Raw genomic sequence first — 21088 nt, forward strand, 5'->3', positions numbered from 1 at the left:
GTCCCAACGGGAGACACATTGTCAGGTACCAAGTCTCATGTCGGTCTGTGTTCATTCAGTCTCTGACAGTCTGTGAGGTTGAATCTCCCATGGACCAGTTCACCTACTGGATGCACAGTGCATTGTGGGTAGGGGTGTGAATGATGGAGTCAGTGGTTCCTCTCTCCTGTCTGTTGGGTTGGGTTTGGTGAGTTGTGAGGGATGAGCCTCTGTTGGGAGTTGGAGAGAGTGGGCTGGGAGGATTGAACAGAGAGGGGTGGAGTGACTGAGAGTGACACAGGAGGATGGTCACAAGGAGAAGAGAGTGTGTGTATTTCAGTGGACCGATTTGACCTGGAGTTAAGCCACCTGGTCCTGCCATTGAAGTCCTTCCTGATCGAATGTAAAACTTGTTTACTAATTTATCCTTCCTTTGTATATCTTCTTATTGCCGATTCCCAGTTGGACACAACTCGGGAACCCTAGGCATCAACAACTGGAGAACCTGGTCTGGGTTTGACTGCCACCCCAGCAGAGGCTTCAAGCTCAGGAGCTGATCTCCAGTCAGACCCAACTGGGGAACCCCAGGCATCAACAACCAGAGAACCTAGACCAGATTTATCCTCCACTCCAGCATGGTCTTCAAGATCGGAAGTAGATCTCCAGTCAGATACTACTCGGGAAACCCAGGGATCAGCGACTGGAGACCCTGGTTCAGATTTGACCAACAGCCCAGCAGGGTCTGTGAACTCCGGTATCCATGGTGGAGTCATGTTTCCCTTCTTCCGTCCTCAATATTCATCTGGGCTTTGACTGAGAGTAGTGACTGGTCACAGATGTTCACGAGGGAGAGTTGCTGAACAGGGACTGGATGGTTTTGGTATCTCTTCAGATCAGAGACCTCCTTTCCAAATTGTTGTCCCAGTGGCTACCCATTTCAATTTGACTTCCCATTCCCGTTCCCACATATCTGTCCAAGGACTCCAGCACTGACATGATGAGGCCAATCTCAGATTGGAGGGGCAACACATCATATTGTGTCTGGGTAGTGTCCAAACTGACGGCATGAACATTGATTTCTCTAACTTCCGACAATTTATGCCCCGACCAATTCCCTCCCTTTCTATCTCTTTTTTGCTCCTCTCTTAGCCCTTCTCTTCTGCTCACCAGCCCATCATCTCCCTCTGGTCCCCCTCCTCCATTCCTTTATTCTATAGTCCACTCTCTCTCCGATTGGATTACTCCTCTTCAGCCCTCTTCCTCTTCCACATATCACCTCCCACCTTATCAAATCACCCCTCCCTCACCCACCCACCTTCCCACTCACCTGGGTTCACCTGTCGCCTGCCAGCTGTACTCCTCCCCACCTCTTTATTCTGGCTTCTTCCCCCTTCCTTTCCAGTGCTGATGAAGGGTCTCAGCCCAAAACATTCACTGTTTATTCCCCTCCAGAGATGCAGCCTGACCTGCTGAGTTCTTCCAGCATTTTGTGTGTGTTGCTCTGGATTTTCAGCATCTGGTAAATCTCTCATCTTTATGAATTATTGTCCCTGTTTAATCTCTGCCACTCTCCCATGTCTCTGTTACTTTGTTCCAGACCTGGAGGCTTCCACAATGGATCAGCCCGATGGATCATCTACAGGACAACCCACCCCATCACCATCCTCTGTCTCAGTGGGAGAGAGATCCTCAGGTATCAGGTCTCGTGTCCATTGGGGTTTTTCAGTTTCTCGCTCTGTGACATTGAACCTCTTATAGACTGACTCACCTGCTGGATGTGCATCCTGGTGAGGTGATAGTGATTGTTCAGCTGATCCTTCTCTCCATCTTGCATCAAATTCCACCAACATCCACCGTCTCTCCAAAGGCAGTGAGCGTTGTTGTGGTGAACAGTCCATAGGGTTGGTTCCTATAAGATGACAGAGAACTGGTGGGGTGGAGATACATCTCTACCAAAGGAGGTGAAGGTGCTCCTTCCTTCTGTTATTCGGCTACTCAAGTGTGGCTGAAGTGTAGCAACCCTCCTCGCCCCTCGCCCACCACCCGATCAGAGTCACGTGAAGCCATGGAGCAGGTAGTGGATGGTCGTGTGAGCATCTGGTACACATCACATATACGGGTTCTGTAACCACTGACACCAGGCTGACGATCAGAGTCACGTGAAGCCATGGAGAAGGTAGTGGATGGTCGTGTGAGCATCTGGTACACATCACATATACGGGTTCTGTAACCACTGACACCAGGCTGACGATCAGAGTCACGTGAAGCCATGGAGCAGGTAGTGCATGGTCGTGTGAGCAGCTGGTACACATCACATATACGGGTTCTGTAACCACTGACACCAGGCTGACGATCAGAGTCACGTGAAGCCATGGAGCAGGTAGTGGATGGTCGTGTGAGCAGCTGGTACACATCACATATACGGGTTCTGTAACCACTGACACCAGGCTGACGATCAGAGTCACGTGAAGCCATGGAGCAGGGAGTGGATGGTCGTGTGAGCAGCTGCTACACATCACATATACGGGTTCTGTAATCACTGACACCAGGCTGACGATCAGAGTCACGTGAAGCCATGGAGCAGGTAGTGGATGGTCGTGTGAGCAGCTGCTACACATCACATATACTGGTTCTGTAACCACTGACACCAGGCTGACGATCAGAGTCACGTGAAGCCATGGAGCAGGTAGTGGATGGTCGTGTGAGCAGCTGGTACACATCACATATACGGGTTCTGTAACCACTGACACCAGGCTGACGATCAGAGTCACGTGAAGCCATGGAGCAGGTAGTGGATGGTCGTGTGAGCAGCTGGTACACATCACATATACGGTTTCTGTAACCACTGACACCAGGCTGAAGATCAGAGTCACGTGAAGCCATGGAGCAGGTAGTGGATGGTCGTGTGAGCAGCTGGTACACATCACATATACGGTTTCTGTAACCACTGACACCAGGCTGACGATCAGAGTCACGTGAAGCCACGGAGCAGGTAGTGGATGGTCGTGTGAGCAGCTGGTACACATCACATATACTGGTTCTGTAACCACTGACACCAGGCTGACGATCAGAGTCACGTGAAGCCACGGAGCAGGTAGTGGATGGTCGTGTGAGCAGCTGGTACACATCACATATACGGGTTCTGTAATCACAGACACCAGGCTGACGATCAGAGTCACGTGAAGCCACGGAGCAGGTAGTGGATGGTCGTGTGAGCAGCTGGTACACATCACATATACGGGTTCTACAACCACTGACACCAGGCTGACGATCAGAGTCACGTGAAGCCATGGAGCAGGTAGTGGATGGTCGTGTGAGCAGCTGGTACACATCACATATACGGGTTCTGTAACCACTGACACCAGGCTGACGATCAGAGTCACGTGAAGCCATGGAGCAGGTAGTGGATGGTCGTGTGAGCAGCTGGTACACATCACATATACTGGTTCTGTAATCACTGACACCAGGCTGACAATCAGAGTCACGTGAAGCCATGGAGCAGGTAGTGGATGGTCGTGTGAGCAGCTGGTACACATCACATATACGGGTTCTGTAACCACTGACACCAGGCTGACGATCAGAGTCACGTGAAGCCATGGAGCAGGTAGTGCATGGTCGTGTGAGCAGCTGGTACACATCACATATACGGGTTCTGTAACCACTGACACCAGGCTGACGATCAGAGTCACGTGAAGCCATGGAGCAGGTAGTGGATGGTCGTGTGAGCAGCTGGTACACATCACATATACGGGTTCTGTAACCACTGACACCAGGCTGACGATCAGAGTCACGTGAAGCCATGGAGCAGGTAGTGCATGGTCGTGTGAGCAGCTGGTACACATCACATATACGGGTTCTACAACCACTGAGAGCAGGCTGACGATCTCTGAAGAGTATCGATAATGGCTGGAGTCATCATCGACACTGGACATTATCTCTCAGGGTCTTGGACTGTGTATGATTTCCTTTTCAAGTGAAGATGCTTCTTTGCTCGATATTTTGAACTCTGTTACTCAGTGTTTTTGAATGTTTTGTACCTTGTCCCCAGAGGAATGTGGTCTCGTTCAGCTGTATCCATGTATGGTTTGAATGATAATTAAGCTTAATTTGATTTGATTTGTAGAGCTATTGTGATAGGCAAATCACAGTGGGTCCAGGTCCTCGCTCTGGCACGAGTTGATTCTAGTCATGAGTAATTCAGTACGTGGACAGCAGAAAATGGGTGAGAGGGGTGGAGAGAGAGGTGCAATGTGGGAGTGGGGAGTGAACAGAGGGGTGGAGTGACTGAGAGTGACACAGGAGGGAGGAGAGAATGATTTTATGAGAGGGGAGGGTGGTCACAGAGAGGAAGGGAGGAATGACTGTGGGGAGTTACACGGTGACTGATGAGACATAGAAACGACCGGAGTGGGATTTGAGTAATTCAGTACATGGACAGAAGGAAATGGGTGAAAACACACATGAGAGAGGGATGGGGAGAGAGGTGGGATTTTGGAGTGGGAGGAATGAGGCGAGTGAAGAGAGAGTGATGACCGTGTGAGGAGTGTTGGTCAGAGAGACCAGTGAGAGCGATGCTCCAACTGGAGGGAGGGTAGGGGGGACTGACGAAGGTGATGCAGACAGAGTGAATGCTGAGAGAGGGGGATGTGAGGAGAGGGATTTGAGAGACAAGGGTGGAGTTATTAAAGACCAAAGGAGAGGGGTGTGTGTGTATTTCAGAGGACAGATTTGACCTGGACTTGAGCCTCCTGTTCCTGACATTGAGTTCCTTCTCTATGTACTGCATATGTTAATTTAAAATGGCGTGTTTGTTTGTTAAAAGTAAAACTGCTTCTTTGTTATGCTAACTAGTGAGAGGGTGTTGTCTTGAAGCTTCTCGCAGCCTGTTTAGGTTTAGAATTGCTGATAACGGGGATTGTATTCATTTGTTAACCAATGGGGTTGGATGTTATTTTTTTTCTTGTGGGTATGGGAGTTGGGATTTTGCGGACTTTTCGAGAGTCAGGAAGAAGATGGCGAAGAAGGTGGACGTGTGCCGCACTGCTCGGTTGACCACTTCGGGTGGTCCCAGGTGCGAGGTCGTGGAGGTTGGAGGAGAGCGAAGAAGGGTCAAACGGTTCGATGGTTGAACTCCAACGATGTGCACTAAATTGACTGAACTCTGATAAATTTTGGCGCCTTTTTCTTTATTTTCTTTTCCTTCATATATACTGTATCGTTAGTAATCACTTAGTTCTAGCAAAATCTTTAAAGTATATTCTATAACTGTATCTGGTGTGAGCTTGATATTGTGTGTGTGATGCTTGTTTTCCACAGCATCTACGTATACGGAAGGCAGGGTTGATGAGTGGCTGGAATTTTACCCCTAGACATATACCAGCCCATTGCGTAAGCATTACATGTAAAACTTGTTTATTACTTTACCCTTCCTTTGTATTTTTTCTTATTGCAGAAACTCTGTCGGACACAACTTGGAAACGCCAGGGATCGGTGACCGGAGAGCCTGGTCCAGGGTTGACCACCAGCCCAGCAGGGTCTGTGAGCTCAGGTACAGATTCCCAGTCAGACACAACTTGGGAAGCCCAGGAAACAATGACAGGAGAGCCTGGTCTGGGTTTGACCACCAGCCCAGCAGGGTCTCTGAGCTCAGGTATTCATGATGGGGTTTGTGAGGGTCGATGAATAGAACGATCTTTCCCTCTTTTGGTCCTCGATATTCATCTGGACTTTGTCTGAGAGACGTGTCCAGTCACAGAAACTTTGGGAGGGAGAGGTGGTGAATGGTGACAAGATGGTTTTGGTTTCTTTTCAAATCAGAGACTTCTTTGTCGAATTCTTGTTCCGGTGGCTACCCAATTTAATTCTACTTACCATTCCCTTCTGATATGACTGTCCATAGCCTCCTCTGACTTGATGAGACCACCCCCAGGTTTGAAGAGCAACACCTCATAGTCTGTCAGAGTCACCACCAACCTGATGGCATGAATATCGATTTCTCTTACATCCTGTAAATTCTTCTCCCTCCCACTTCCCTCTTTTTCCACTCCCATTCTAGCTCTCCTCTTAGCCCTTCCCCTCTCCTCATCTGCCCATCTCCTCCCTCTGGTCCCCCTCCTCCATCTATTTAATCCATTGTCCACTGTCCTGTCTCGTTGGATTTCTCCTCCTTCATCCCTTTACCTCTTCCACATATCACCTCCCAGCTTCTCACATCATCCTGCTCACGTTCCCAGACATCTTCTCACTGCCTGGCATCACCTATCACCTGCCAGCTTGTACACTCTCCACCTTCTTATTCGGGCTTCTGCCCCCTTCCTTTCCAGTCCTGAAGAAGTAACTTGACCCAAAACTTTGACTGTTTATTCTCCTCCAGAGATGCTGATGGACCTTCAGCATTATCTGTGCATTGTTCTGGATTCCCTGCATCCGGAGAAACGCTCGTCTGTACAACTGCTTGTCCCTGTTGTGATGTTTAAGGTCTGTCAATCTCCCGTGTCTGTGTTACTTTGTTCCAGACCTGGAGACTTCAACACTGGAACAGTCTACAGGATTGTCTACTGGAGAACGCACCCAGGAACTGTCCTCTGTCCCAGCGGGAGACACATCCTCAGGTACCAAGTCTCATGTCTGTCTGTGTTCATTCAGTCTCTGTCACTCTGTGAGGTTGAACCTCCCATGGACCAGTTCACCTACTGGATGTACAGTGCATTGTGGGTAGGGGTGTGAATGATGGAGTCAGTGGTTCCTCTCTACTGTCTGTCAGGTTGGGTTTGGTGAGTCGTGAGGGATGAGGCTCTGTTGGAAGTTGGAGCGAGTAGGATGGGAAGAATGAACAGAGAGGGGTGGAGTGACTGAGTGGTACTGGAGGGAGGGGAGGAGTGATAGAAGTGAGAGGGGAGGATGGTCACAGAGAGGAAGGGAGGAATGACTGTGAGGAGTTACACGGTGACTGATGAGACATAGAAACGACCGGAGTGGGATTTGAGTAATTCAGTACGTGGACAGAAGGAAATGGGTGAAAACACACATGAGAGAGGGATGGAGCGAGGTGGGATGCTGGAGTGTGAGGAATGAGGCAAGTGAAGAGTGATGACTGTATAAGGAGAGTTGGGCAGAGAGATCAGTGAGAGTGACACTCTAACTGGAGGGAAGGAAGGATAGACTGACGAGAGTGATGTAGTCAGAGTGAATACTGAGAGGGAGAATTGAGGAGAGGGATTTAAGAGTGAAAGACTGTATTAAAGAGCAAAGGAGGGGAGTGTGTGTATTTCAGAGGACAGATTTGGACTCTGGTGGGGGTGGAAGAGTAAATTTTACTTACTGGAAGGAGACATCGATATTCATAACAATCGGTCAGAGACTACCCATGTAAAGTGTTGCTCCTCCACATTGAGGGTGGCCTCATCTTGACCCAAGATGCACCTCCACACCTCTGCAACATCTGTTCACAGGTTGTGGTTTTCCATTCCAAGACATCAGAGATGTCCTCATTTAAAGAACAGAGTTTCCCCTCCCTCACCCACAACTCCTCCATTTCACGTACATCTGCACTCACTCTATCTTCCCACCGTCATAATAGTGATCGAGTCCTTCTTGTCCTCATCTACCACCCATCAGCCTCCCTCTCCAACAAATTATGCTCTGAAACTTCAGCCATATCCAAAGAGATCAGACCACGAAACATATCTTTACCTTCCCCCCACCCCTCTGCTTTTCACAGTGGTCGTTTCTTCAACAATTGCCTTGTCCATTCATCCCTCTCCACTAATCTCCATTCCAACACTTACCCCTGCAAGTGGCCTAAGTGCTACCCCTGCCCCGACACCTCCTCCCTCTCCTGCATTCAGGGCCCCAAACAGGTGAGGCAACACATCAACCGTGAATCTGCTGTCTGTTGTGTCCAGTGTTCCCGGTGTGGCCTCCTCTACAATGGTGAGACCTGTCGTAAGCTGGAGGAACAGCTTCTCGAGCACCTCCACATTATCCACCGTAAGCGGGATTTCCTGATGGCCAAATATTTTAATGACTATTCCCATTCCAGTTCCGACATGTTGATCCATGGTTTCCTCTTGTGCCAAGATGAGGCCACCCTCAAGGTGGAGGAGCAACACATTATATTCCTTCTGTACCCTCCAACCTGCTGGTATGAATATTGATTTATCCTTCTGCTGAACAAAATTCCCTCCTCCTCCTACATCCTCTATTCTCCACTCTTACGTCTTCTCACCTAACTGTTACTTACCCCTGGGTCACATCCTCTTCTCCTTTCTCGGACTGCCCACTCTGGTCTCCTATCAGATTCTTTCTTCTCTGGCCCTTGACCTTTGCCACCCACCTGGCTTCATCTATCACCTTCCAGCCAACCTCTCTCCCCTACCCCCACCTTTTAATTCAGGCATCTTCCCCCTTCCCTTTCAGTCCTGAAGAAATGTCTTGGTCTGAATCATTGAGTGTTTACTCTTTTCCACAGATGTTGCCTGACCTGCTGAGTTTCTCCAGCATTTTGTTTGTGTTGCTTTGGATGTCTGGCATCTGCCGATTTTCTCGTGTTTGTTACAGTAATAAACAAGTTCATCAATAATAAATTTAATCTGAACTTTAATCTTTGATGCATCTCCTTTTGAAATTGTCCTCGATGATGGGGAAGATAGAGCCCATGATGGAGCTGGCTGAGTTTACAACCCTCAGCAGCTTTTTCCGATCCTGTGCAGTGGCCCCTCCACACCAGACAGTGATACAACCCATCAGAATCCTCTACACGGTACATCTGTAGAAATTTGCTGGAGTCTTTGGTAACAAGGCAAATCTCCTCAATCTCCTAATGAGATATAGCTTCTGGTGTGCCTTCTTCATGATTGTGTCACTGTGCGTTGCCCAGAATAAATCTTCAGTAATGTTGATGGAATCTCTCCACCCACCAACTCCCAACCCATTCCAGATTATTTACATCCACTGACCAATTTACATTTATGAAATGTTACTTTGTATCTGTCATAATGAAACATCCTTTGTTCCCTCACGAAAAATTAACCTGTGAGATGTTTCTGTTAGAATTGTAATGGTTGGAACACCAATATACAATTATTCAGACGATATAGTGTAGGAACGTGTAAGTCAGTCCAGCAGCCCCATGACAGTGATTGATGGTGTCTGGGGAGTGTTGTACAATCGATGGTCAAGATGGTGTCTGGGGAGTGTTGTACAATAGATGGTCAAGATGGTGTCTGGGGAGTGTTGTACAATCGATGGCCAATATGGTGTCTGGGGAGTGTTGTACAATAGATGGTCAAGATAGTGTCTGGGGAGTGTTGTACAATAGATGGTCAAGATGGTGTCTGGGGAGTGTTGTACAATAGATGGTCAAGATAGTGTCTGGGGAGTGTTGTACAATAGATGGTCAAGATGGTATCTGGGGAGTGCTGTACAATAGATGGTCAAGTTAGTGCCTGGGGAGTATTGTACAGTAGATAATCAAGATAGTATCTGGGGAGTATTGTACAATAGATGGTCAAAGTGTGCTCTCCATCAAGATAACGTTTCAGATTTAGTTGTTTTTATAAGTTTGTAGAGATGGTATTGGGGACAGAGTGGGAAGTTAGTCATCAGGTTAGAGTTTAGGGAGAGGTATTTGGAGGAATTAGACGTCAGGCCACCACTCTATGTTCGAAGGCCAAAGATCTTGCAGGTGAGAAGGGACATGAGGAGATGAGGCCTTTGGAAGATCTCCTCAATGGTGGGGAGGCCAGTGACCATGAGGGAGCTGGTTGAGTTTACAACCCTCAGCAGCTTTTTTCCATCTTGTGCTTTGGTATCTCCATATCAGATGGTGATACAACCAGTTATAATGCTCTCCACAGTACACCTATAGAAATCTGATGTGTCTTCAGTTATAATTTATTATTATAAACTGATTATTATTAGATCATTAAAACATATTATTAGAATATTAGAATTACTATGGCAAGAAGTACAGACAGACATTGTTTACCCTTCTTGCTGCCTCAGTAAAGCAGCCAGCGTAATCAAATACCGGACATTCTCTCATATCCCCCTCCCATCGGACAGTAGATACAGAAGTCTGAAAGCACGTACCACCAGGCTCAAGGACAGCTTCTACCCCACTGTCATCAGACTCTTGAACAGACATCTTGTACGATAAGAGGATCTGTCCTGGGACCAGTATGTAAGTGTCATTACAAAGAAGGCATGGCAGCTCCTCTACTTTCTGAGAAGTTTGCACAGATTCAGTCTGTCACCTAAACCTTTGACCAACTTCTATAGATGTGTGGTGGAGACTATTTCTGACTGGTTGCATCACAGTCTGGTATGGAAATGCCAATGAGCAAGATCAGAAAAATAGTGGATACAGCCCAGTCCATCACAGGAAAAGCCCTCCCCACCATTAAACACATCTACAAGCAGCATCCATCATCAAGTACCCCACCATCCAGTCCATGCTCTCTTCTCACTGAGAAGGAGGTACAAGAGCCTTAGGTCCCACAATTCCCTTCAAACCATCAGGCTCCTGAACCAGTGTGGATAATGTCAATATTTATCTCATTGTTTCTTAAATACTCCTAATATATCTGAATCTACCACTACCCCTGGCAGGACAGTCCATACACCCACCACTCTCTGTGTTCGAACAATTTGATTCATATTAGGAAAAATGGTTTAACTACATAACACCTCATAGGCCTGATTTTATTCTCACAAGTCAATGAAGATGTTGTAAAAACAATCACTCCCTACTTTATACATGGTTTTCTTATTTCGATTGTTCTTTCTGTAAGTGTATACCTCACAGTATTTGTGACAAATATGATTATATGATATATATGTATAGTATCTGAGCTTAACCACACATTGCTCTGTGATGACACTGGTGCCAAGCTGTATGGGTCCTATTGCCCTTCCCTTGGACAACATTGGTGGTGTGGAGGGGGGAGATTTGCAGCTTGGGCTACTGCCGGTCTTCCATAAAAATAAACCTTGCCCAGGCTTGCGTCCTGGAAACTTTCCAAGGTGCAAATCCATGGTTTATCGAGACTAACAGAGGCCTACACACACAGTATCTGAAATACATCTTATGGAAATATTTGTTTAATGATAAACTTCAATAAAAATAAATTACTAAAAAAAACAATCATACTTAGCTTTGAAAATTATGGCCCCTGGTATTAGCCGCATCCGTCCTGGGAAATAAAATAGCTGGCTGTCCATTCGATCCATTCCTCTTCCCATCCTTTACACCTTTATCAAGTCCCCTCTCATCCTCCTTCACTCCAGTGATAAAAGCCTGAGCACACTCTCGAAAGCTTCCACATCCTTCCTATAATGAGGTGAGCAGAACCACCCAACCCAGTCTGCCCTGACACACATGGGGAGCAGGGAAACATTGTAAAGGCTGTGGTGGGGAGGAAGGGAATGGGGAAGAGTGGAGGAGAGTGGAGGGGTAGGAGGGGAAAAACTGGGGTGGAGGGAAGACCATGGGGAGAGGAAGGAGGGTGGGGAGGAGGCATCAGGGGAAGGGAAAGTGGAGGGAGACTGGAGGTGGGGAATGGGATTAAGGTCTGGTGTGTGGGATGAAGCGAAGTGATTGGAGGTGGGGGGAGTCATTCCATTCTTACCCGTCTCTTCTTCGCAGTGTCCCCTCCCCTCTTCCCTTTATGATCTTCACATGCTCATTATGTGTGACAGGGTCACAGGTCACTTCATTGTAGGAAGGACGTGGAAGCTTTAGAGAGAGTGCAGAATAGATTTACCAGGACGATGTCTGGATTAGAGAGCAGGTCTTATGAGGAGAGGTTGAGTGAGTGAAGGCTTTTCTCTTTGGAGTGAAGGAGGATGAGAGGTGATTGATGGAGGTGTACAAGAAGATAAGAGACATAGATCAAGTAGACAGCCAGACTTTTTCCCGGGAAGGAAGTGGCTAATACCAGGGGGTGTAATTTTAAAGTGACTGAAGGAAAGTATAGGGTGGATGTCAGAAGTAAAAGTCTTTACCTTGAGAGAGGGGTGGGTGTGTCGAACACCCTGCAAAGTGTGGTGGTAAAGACAGATACATTCAGGGCATTTAACAAACTCATAGGTACGTGCATGACAGAAACATGGAGGGTTATGTAGGGGGGGAAGGTTAGATTGATCTCAGAGTAGGTCTGCACAACTTTGTATCTGTCTGTACCAGCTCCCCTTGCAGGGTGTTCCACACACCCACCCCTCTCTCAGTGTAAAGAACTTTACCTCTGACATCCACCCTATACTTTCCTCCAGTCACATAAAATTTCACCCCCTGGTATTAGCCACTTCCTCCCTGGGGAAAAGTCTGGCTGTCTACTCGATCTATTCCTCTTACCATCTTGTACACCTCCATCAATCACCTCTCATCCTTCTTCACTCCAAAGAGAAAAGCCCTCGCTCACTCAACCTCTCCTGACAAGACCTGCTCTCTAATCCAGACATCGTTCTGGTAAATCTATTCTGCACTCTCTCTAAAGCTTCCACATCCTTCCTACAATGAGGTGACCTGAGACTCCCGGGCTGCCCTGTCACACATAGGGACCATGTGAAGGTTGTTGGGGGAAGAGGGGAGGGGAAATTGAGGAAAATGGAGGGGTCAGAGTGGAATGACTGGGTGGAGGGAGTGGGAAAGTGGAGAGGAGGGAGAGTGGTGGGGAGAGAAAGGGGAGTGAGGAGGAGAGAGGAGGAATGAGGACAATAGAGGGAGATTGTGGATGGGGATGGGAGAGAGGTATGGGGTACAAGATTGGGACTGGAGGGAGGAGGGGTGCTGAGAGGGAACTGTAGACAGTTGTGGGGGTGGTGGGGGGGAGAGACAATGGATGCAGGATGGTCCACAGCTCAGGATTTGGTGGTGGGATCATCAAAGGGAATGCTGATCCCCATGGTCAGTCCCAGAATTTCATCCCAACTCCGAATGACGGGAGTCACCCGTAGTGATGAAGATTTTAGGTGAGATTCAGTGGTGGGAGAGAGGTACGATGTTCCGGTGATTTTCTTTCTCCCATGTCTCCATTCCTTTACCCTAGACCTGGGTTCTTCTCCAAGGGAACAGGCCAAAGGGTCATCGACTGGAGGGGCCACCCAGGAACCATCCTCTGTCCCATTGGGAGACACGTCCTCAGGTAGAAAAACTTGACTATGGAAGGGGGGGGGGGTTCATTCCACAACTCAGTGGTCTACAGGCTCTCGTGAGCTGATTCAGTGGTTATCTGTGTTTCTCAGTGGGATGTGAATGATGGAGTCCGTTCTATCCCCACTGACAATCTCAGGAGTACATGAGGTCTCCGGAAAGGGTGATTCACTCATCCGGAATGACCTGCCTTGGATGGAGACCGGTCTGGAAGACATGTGGAGACGGCTCAGTGACAGAGCGGGGGGGCTGAGACCTGGTGCTCAGGGGTGGGGGAAATGAAAGTGTCCGGTGGGTGAGGTTTGGAGTGACGTTCAGGCAGGATATTTTCACTATTTGTTTAATTGTTACCACCGCTGTCTGTAAGGAGATTGTACACTCTCCCTGTGACTGTGTCGGTTTCCTCCCACATTACAGAGACGTCTGGGTTAGTAGGTTAATTGGTCACATGGGTGGTGGGGCTCGTGGGGCCGGTTACTGTGCTGAATCTGTAAATAATTGATGGCCCAGTCCATCACGGATAAAGCCCTCCCCACCATTGAGCATATCGACATGGAGCGTCGTCAGCGTTCACTATCAGGAACCTCCACCACCCAGGGCATGCTCTCGTCATGTTGTTGCCATCAGGAAGCAGGTACAGGAGCCTCAGGACCCTCACCACCAGGGTCAGGGACAGTTATTGCCCCTCAGACATCAGGCTCTCGAACCAGAGGGGTAATCTCCACTCAACACTCACCGCATTACTGAACTGTTCCCACAACCTATGGACTCACTTTCAAGGACTTTTCACCTCATGTTCTTGATATCTATTGTTTATTTATACATTATTTTTCTTTTTCTTTTGTATTTGCACAGTTTGTTGTCTTTTACTCAATGTTTGCCCACATGGGTGTAACAGGACAGCACGGACTTGTTGGGCCGAAAGGACCCGTTACCCTGCTGTACCTTCCAATAAATGAGTAAATATTTTAACTAATTAAAGGAAATTTTAGTTTTCCACTGCACTGTTGCTGCAAAATGACAAATTTCCAGTGATGCCCAGTGGTGATAATTATTCTGATTCTGAGGATATATAAAAATGTGTAGAAGATTACAAGAGGTACAGATAGTGTCGACTTAGAGTCAAAGTAAGATTTATTATCAAAGTACTTCTTTGTCTCTATATAATACCCAGAGATTCATTTTATTGCAGTCATTTACAGGAAAATAAAGAAATCCAACAGAATTTATGAAAAACTATACAAAAACAATGACTAACAAACAGCCAATGTGTGAAATAAGGCAAATTATGGATATAAAATATGAAATAATACTGAAATGATGTGTTGTAGATTCCTTGAACGTGTGTCTGTAGGTTGAGGAATCAGTTCAGAGTTGATGTGAGTGAAGTTATCCATGCTGGTCTGGAGTCTGATGGTTGTGGGGTGATCAATGTTCCTGAAGCTAAGAGATTTAAAACACTTCATGCGGATAGTATTTTTGCGCAAGAGACTCGTACAGAGACAGGATGAAGATCGCTTTTTTTAAATTTTGGAAGGGACCTTTATATCATTCCATATCAACAATAAATTTAGAGGGATATCTATTTTTGTTAATTCTAAAATCCCTTTTGTACACGTTAATACTGTTACTGATTCAATTGGAAGATATTTAATTGTTATTATGCATTCAAAAGATAGCTCTGGTGTGTGTTTATGCACCTAATTCAGACAGTCCTGAATTTTTTAAGAAGCTTTTTTTCTGAGCTACCGAATCTAAATGAATATAAATTGATCACGGGCGGTGACTTTAACTGTTGACTTAATCTGGCGATTGACAGGTCATCAACCAATCCGTCGCTTCCTAATAAAGCGGCAACCTGTATTAACTCTTTTCATTTAGAATATGGCCTGGTCGATATCTGGGGATATTAACACCCTAATGACAAAGATTTTTCTTTTTTCTCACACGTTCATCATAAATATTCAAGAATTAATTATTTTTTTCTCGATACACGGTTGTTATATTCTGTTGACGAGTGTGTGTATGATGTCATTGCACTGTCAGATCACGCGCCTGTGAAATTAACCCTGAAACTCTCTGATAATTTTTTGAAACTGTCACTATGGAGATTGAATCCCATATTGTTAAAGAATCCAGGTTTTGTTAGTTTTATCAAGGAGCAAATTTCTATATTTTTTGAACTTAATACAATTGACGGTATGTCAAATTTGGTTATGTAGGATACAATGAAATCCTTTATTGGGGACAGGTAATTTCATATTCAGCAGGTTTAAGAAGGAAAACCAAAGCGGAACTTTCAGTGATTACTAATAAAATTAGAGAGATAGATAAAGCGTACTCAGTAAGACCCAGTGAAGACCTATATAAGGAAAGGGTTGAACTCAAAACACAATATGATCTGCTTTTGACCTTCCCCATTGAACAGCAAATTTTAAAATCTAAAAGTCAATTTTATATACATGGTGATAAATCATGTAAACTGTTGTTTGGTCAGTTGAAGGCAAATATGGTCAGAAGACAGATTTTGAAAATACGTAGATCAGATGGAACTGAAATATTAGACCCGTATGAAATTAATAAGATATTTATGGATTTCTATTCTAATCTTTATAAATCTGAATTCCCTGATAATACTATTATTATGAATAGATTGTTGTAAAAAATAAATATACCTAAAATTTCTACTCAAGATATTAAAGTATTAGATGCACCTATTAAACAAGAGGAAATAGCCAAGTCTATATCCTCTATGTAATTAGTGAAAGCACTGGGACCAGATGGATATGCAATGGAATTTTATAAGACCTTTAATGAAATGCTTACATCACATCTTTGTCAAACTTTCACTGATTGTGTATCTTATGGGAATCTTCTGAAAACTTTTTATGAGGCATCAATTTCATTGATTCCTAAAGAAGGAAAAGATTTTTCTGAATGTGTCTCTTATAGACCAATTTCCCTATTGAATGTGGATTTTAAAATTCTCTCTAAGATTTTAGCTAATAGACTTGAGAATTATTTGCCCACTATTATCTCAAATGATCAAACTGGATTTATTAAAACTAGGTATTCACATTTTAATATTCAATGATTGTTTAATATTATTCATTCTCCCTTAGTCAAATAATCTGAATGTTGTTTCTCTTGGTGCAGAGAAAGCTTTTGACAGGGTGAAATGGCCTTATTTGTTTCAGGTTTTGGAGAGCTTTAACTTTGGTCTGGGATTTATTTCCTGGATCAAACTGATTTATCAAGCCCCGATGGCTGCGGTTATAACTAACAATCAAAAATCTCTTTATTTTAGATTATATAGAGGAAATCGTCAGGGTTTCCCTCTTAGTCCTTTATTATTTAATTTGGTTTTAGAACCACTTGCTATTGTTCTTAGGGATTCTAACTCTGTTCAGGGTATTAAGAGAGCGGATAAATTACATAAGGTTTTGTTATACGCAGATGATTTATTAGTTTATATTTCAGACCCTAGGAAATCTATTCCCTCTATGATACCCATATTTACTGAATTCGGTATTTTCTCTGGATATAAAATAAATTTACATAAAAGTGAATTATTTCCTATTAATAATTATTCCGATTATTGTGATCAAATACCTTTTAATATTGCTAAAAATTACTTTACCTATCTTGGTATTAAAATTACTAAAATATTTTAATGATTTAACTATAATTTTCTTCTAATTGAATGTATAAAACTAATGCTTTCTAAATGGTCGCCTATGACGATGTCATTAATTGGTTGAATAAATGCTAAAAAATGGTAATTTTACCAAAATTTCTATATACGTTTCAAGCTGTTCCATCCTTTGTCCCGAAAACATTCTTTGATAGAATACATTCTATGATCCTGTCATATATCTGGAATAATAAGCGTTCTAGATTGAGTGAACCTTTCTTGCAAAAATCAAAAAAAGATGGAGGATTGGTGTTACTAAACATTCGATTTTACTATTGGGCAATTAATATTTGTTATATTACTTTTTGGATTTACGGTATAGATAATCAAGATTGTCCTTCATGGTTTGACTTGGAGGAGAGCTCAGTAAGGGGGTTTTCTTTGGCTTCCGTACTGGGAGATCCTCTTCCTTTTTTTGTTTTCTAGGATTGGTAGACAAGCTCGTAGTCCTATTGTTAGACATACATTAAATATTTGGTATCAGTTTCGCAGATTTTTTGATTTGAATAACTTTGTTCTCTCTAGTAATATCCATCTTAACTATTTTTTAGACCATCAATTCTGGATGAGGCCTTTTTAATATGGAAAACTAAGGGAATAAAAACATTTTTAGATTTGTTTTTAGAGAATTGTTCAATTTTTTTTCACAGCTAGTGGATAAATATGATATATCTAATGCAAAATTTTTTAGGTATTTACAAGTTAGGAATTTTCTACGAGATTTATTACAGAATTATCTATTTGCTCATTTACCAAATATGATAGATGTTATTTTTCAGCTTAAACCATCTCAAAAAGGATTGATAGCCATTATACATAAATGGCTTATGAATTTACGAATGATGTCTAATGATAAGGTTAAATGTGCTTGGGAACTGGAACTTCAGGAGTCACTTTCAGATGATCAATGGAACAAAATTTATCAATTAGTTAACAATTCATCCATCTGTGCCCGTCACGCCTTGATTCAGTTCAAGGTAGTGCACAGGGCGCATATGTCAAAAGATAAACTAGCACATATTTTTTTCTAATATAAATCCCATCTGTGATAGATGTAATGCTGAGGTGGGTACCGTAACTCATATGTTTTGGTCTTGTATAAAGTTAAATAATTTTTGGAGAGATGTTTTTAGAACGTTATCCAAAGTCATAGGTTTGGACCGACAACCTAATTCACTTACGGCAATCTTTGGGATCACTCCAAAGGAAGCAGGAAATGTTTCTGCTTCCGCTCGACGTATTATAGCTTTTTCAACTTTATTGGCCAGGAGAGTTCTTTGTTTGTATTGGAAAGATCCTAATCCACCTACTATTTTTTGGCTCTCCTCCATTACGTCGTGTTTAAGCTTGGAGAAAATTAGGAGTCGGACGTTTGATACATCTTTTGAATTTGAGTACAGCTGGTGACCTTTCATTCAAAATTTTCATATGATTTTAATTTTCTTCTTTTTGACTTTTTTCACTTTTTTAGGTAATCTTTTTTGTTCTTCTGCGTGATGTTTCAGATTTGACCGGAAAGATTTTTCCCTTTTTTTTGTAATTATATCCTGAAATGGACTGCCCAGTCTCTTTTTTTTTGTTTTAGGTTAGTTTAGTGAGTTTATTTCTTCTTAATATTAGAAATTCTTTAGTCTTTTTTCGAATTGTTAAGAGGAGTTGTGGTTCCTTTTATATATTAGCTCAATATTATACTATATATGATTTTGATAATCTACACTCCTTTTGTTGTTTGTACTTTTATTGGAATAGGTATTTGATATAACCACTCCTCTGATTTGTATTTGTCTTTATATTTTTTTTAATTCAATAAAAAAAGATTAAAAATGAATGAAAAATGAATGTTCCTGAAGCTGGTGGTGTGGGACGTCCTGCTGGAAATATTATCACTGATCAGGGTGAATATAACTAGAGGACATCGATTTATGGTCAGTGGTCAGAGATTCAGGATCAGAATCAGGTTTCTTATCACTAATGTCTCTTGTGAAATTTGTTGTTTTTGGCAGTAGTACAGAGTAAGATATAAAACACATTGCTGTACGTTCCAATCAAAAAGAAATAAATAAATAATGCAAAAAGAGGAATAGTGAGATTGTGTTCATGAATTACAGAAAAACCCCAAAGCCCCCATCCCCCTCACACACACAAGCAGTAACAAGCATCATGAAATCAAACTTAACTCCATCCATTGGTCAGATAGAGGAAGGGAGGAATGACTGTGAGGAGTTGTACGGTGACTGATGAGACATAGAAACGACCGGAATGGGATTTGAGTAATTCAGTACGTGGACAGAAGGAAACGGGGGGAAAACACACAGGACAGAGGGATGGAGAGAGAGGTGGGATGCTGGAGTGGGAGGAATGTGACGACTGAAGAGAGAGTGATGACTGTGTGAGGAGAGTTGGGCAGAGAGATCAGTGAGAGCGATGCTCCAACTGGAGGGAAGGAAGCAGAGACTGAAAAGAGAGTGATGCAGAGTGAATGCCAAGAGAGGGAGATGTGAGGAGTGGGATTTGAGAGACAAGGGTAGAGGTATTAAAGAGGAAAGGAGAGGGGTATGTGTGTATTTCAGAGGACAGATTTGACCTTGACTTGAGCCTCCTGTTCCTGCCTTTGAGTTTGTTCCTGATCAAACATAAAGCTTGCTTACTACTTTAACTTTCTTTTGTATATCTTCTGAATACAGATTCTCTGTCGGACACAACTCAGGAACCCCAGGTATCACCAACCAGAAAACATGGACCGGGTTTGACCACCAACCCTGCAGGGTCTGTGAGCTCAGGTACAGATTCCCAGTCGGATAGAACTCAGGGTCCCCAGGTAGCAGCAATGGGAGAACCAGGTCCAGGTTTGATCACCACCCCAGCAGTGTCTGTGAGCTCAGGTACAGATTCCCAGTTGGATAGAACTCAGGGTCCCCAGGTAGCAGCAATGGGAGAACCAGTTCCGGGTCTGATCACCACCCGAGCAGGGTCTGTGAGCTCAGGTACAGATTCCCAGTCGGATAGAACTCAGGGTCCCCAGGTAGCAGCAATGGGAGAACCAGGTCTGGGTTTGATCACCACCCCAGCAGGGTCTGTGAGCTCAGGTACAGATTCCCAGTCGGATAGAACTCAGAGTCCCCAGGTAGCAGCAATGGGAGAACCAGGTCCGGGTTTGATCACCACCCCAGCAGGGTCTGTGAGCTCAGGTACAGATTCCCAGTCGGATAGAACTCAGGGTCCCCAGGTAGCAGCAATGGGAGAACCAGGTCCGGGTTTGATCACCACCCGAGCAGGGTCTGTGAGCTCAGGTACAGATTCCCAGTCAGATAGAACTCAGGATCCCCAGGTAGCAGCAATGGGAGAACCAGGTCCGGGTTTGATCACCGTCCCAGCAGGGTCTGCGAGCTCAGGTACAGATTCCCAGTCGGATAGAACTCAGGATCCCCAGGTAGCAGCAATGGGAGAACCAGGTCCGGGTTTGATCATCACCCGAGCAGGGTCTGTGAGCTCAGGTACAGATTCCCAGTCGGATAGAACTCAGGATCCCCAGGTAGCAGCAATGGGAGAACCAGGTCCGGGTTTGATCACCGTCCCAGCAGGGTCTGCGAGCTCAGGTACAGATTCCCAGTCGGATAGAACTCAGGATCCCCAGGTAGCAGCAATGGGAGAACCAGGTCCGGGTTTGATCACCACCCCAGCCGGGTCTGTGAGCTCAGGTAACTGTGAGGTGGAGGGAGGGGTCAATGAAAGGAGTGATCTTTCCCTCCTTCAGTCCTTGATATTCATCTGGGCTTTGACTGAGAGAACTGACTAGTGACAGAAGTTTTGGATGGGAGAGTTTGTGAGCAGGGACTGGATGGTTTTGGTTTCTTTTCAAATCAGAGACCTCTTTGACAAGTTGTTCTGGTTGAGTCCCACTTTAATTCTATGTCCCACTCCCACTCTGACATGACTGTCCATGACTGACGTGATGAGAGCACCCTCAAGTTTGAAGAGCATCACCTCATATTGTGCTCTGGGTAACTTCCAACCTGATTGCATGAATACCAATTTTGCTAACTTCTGGTAGTTTCTCCTCTCTCCCACTTCTCTCTTTTTCCATTCCTATTCTGGCCCCCCTCTTAGTCCTTCTCTTCTCCTCTCCTGCCCATCTCTTCCACCTTGTCCCCGCATCCATCCCTTTATTCTCTGGTCCACTGTCCTCTCTCCTTGGATTTCTCCTTCTTTATCCCTTTATCTCTTCCACATATCACCTCCCAGCTTCTCATATCTGCCTGCTC

The 21088-nt window shown here is 44.6% G+C and overlaps 1 protein-coding gene across 1 annotated transcript in view; it reads left to right on the top strand.

Moving 5' to 3' along the window:
- Positions 1–1579: 1579 nt before the first annotated feature.
- LOC140724452 (uncharacterized) overlaps positions 1580–21088 on the top strand; it is a 40019-nt gene continuing 20510 nt past the window's right edge. The window contains exon 1 of the mRNA XM_073038905.1: positions 1580–1672. Within this exon, the coding sequence (XP_072895006.1) occupies positions 1594–1672 (79 nt within the window). The 5' untranslated portion in view covers positions 1580–1593. The remainder of the gene's footprint in view (positions 1673–21088) is intronic.

Source organism: Hemitrygon akajei, unplaced genomic scaffold (assembly GCF_048418815.1).
Source record: "Hemitrygon akajei unplaced genomic scaffold, sHemAka1.3 Scf000225, whole genome shotgun sequence".
Classification (NCBI taxonomy): domain Eukaryota; kingdom Metazoa; phylum Chordata; class Chondrichthyes; order Myliobatiformes; family Dasyatidae; genus Hemitrygon; species Hemitrygon akajei.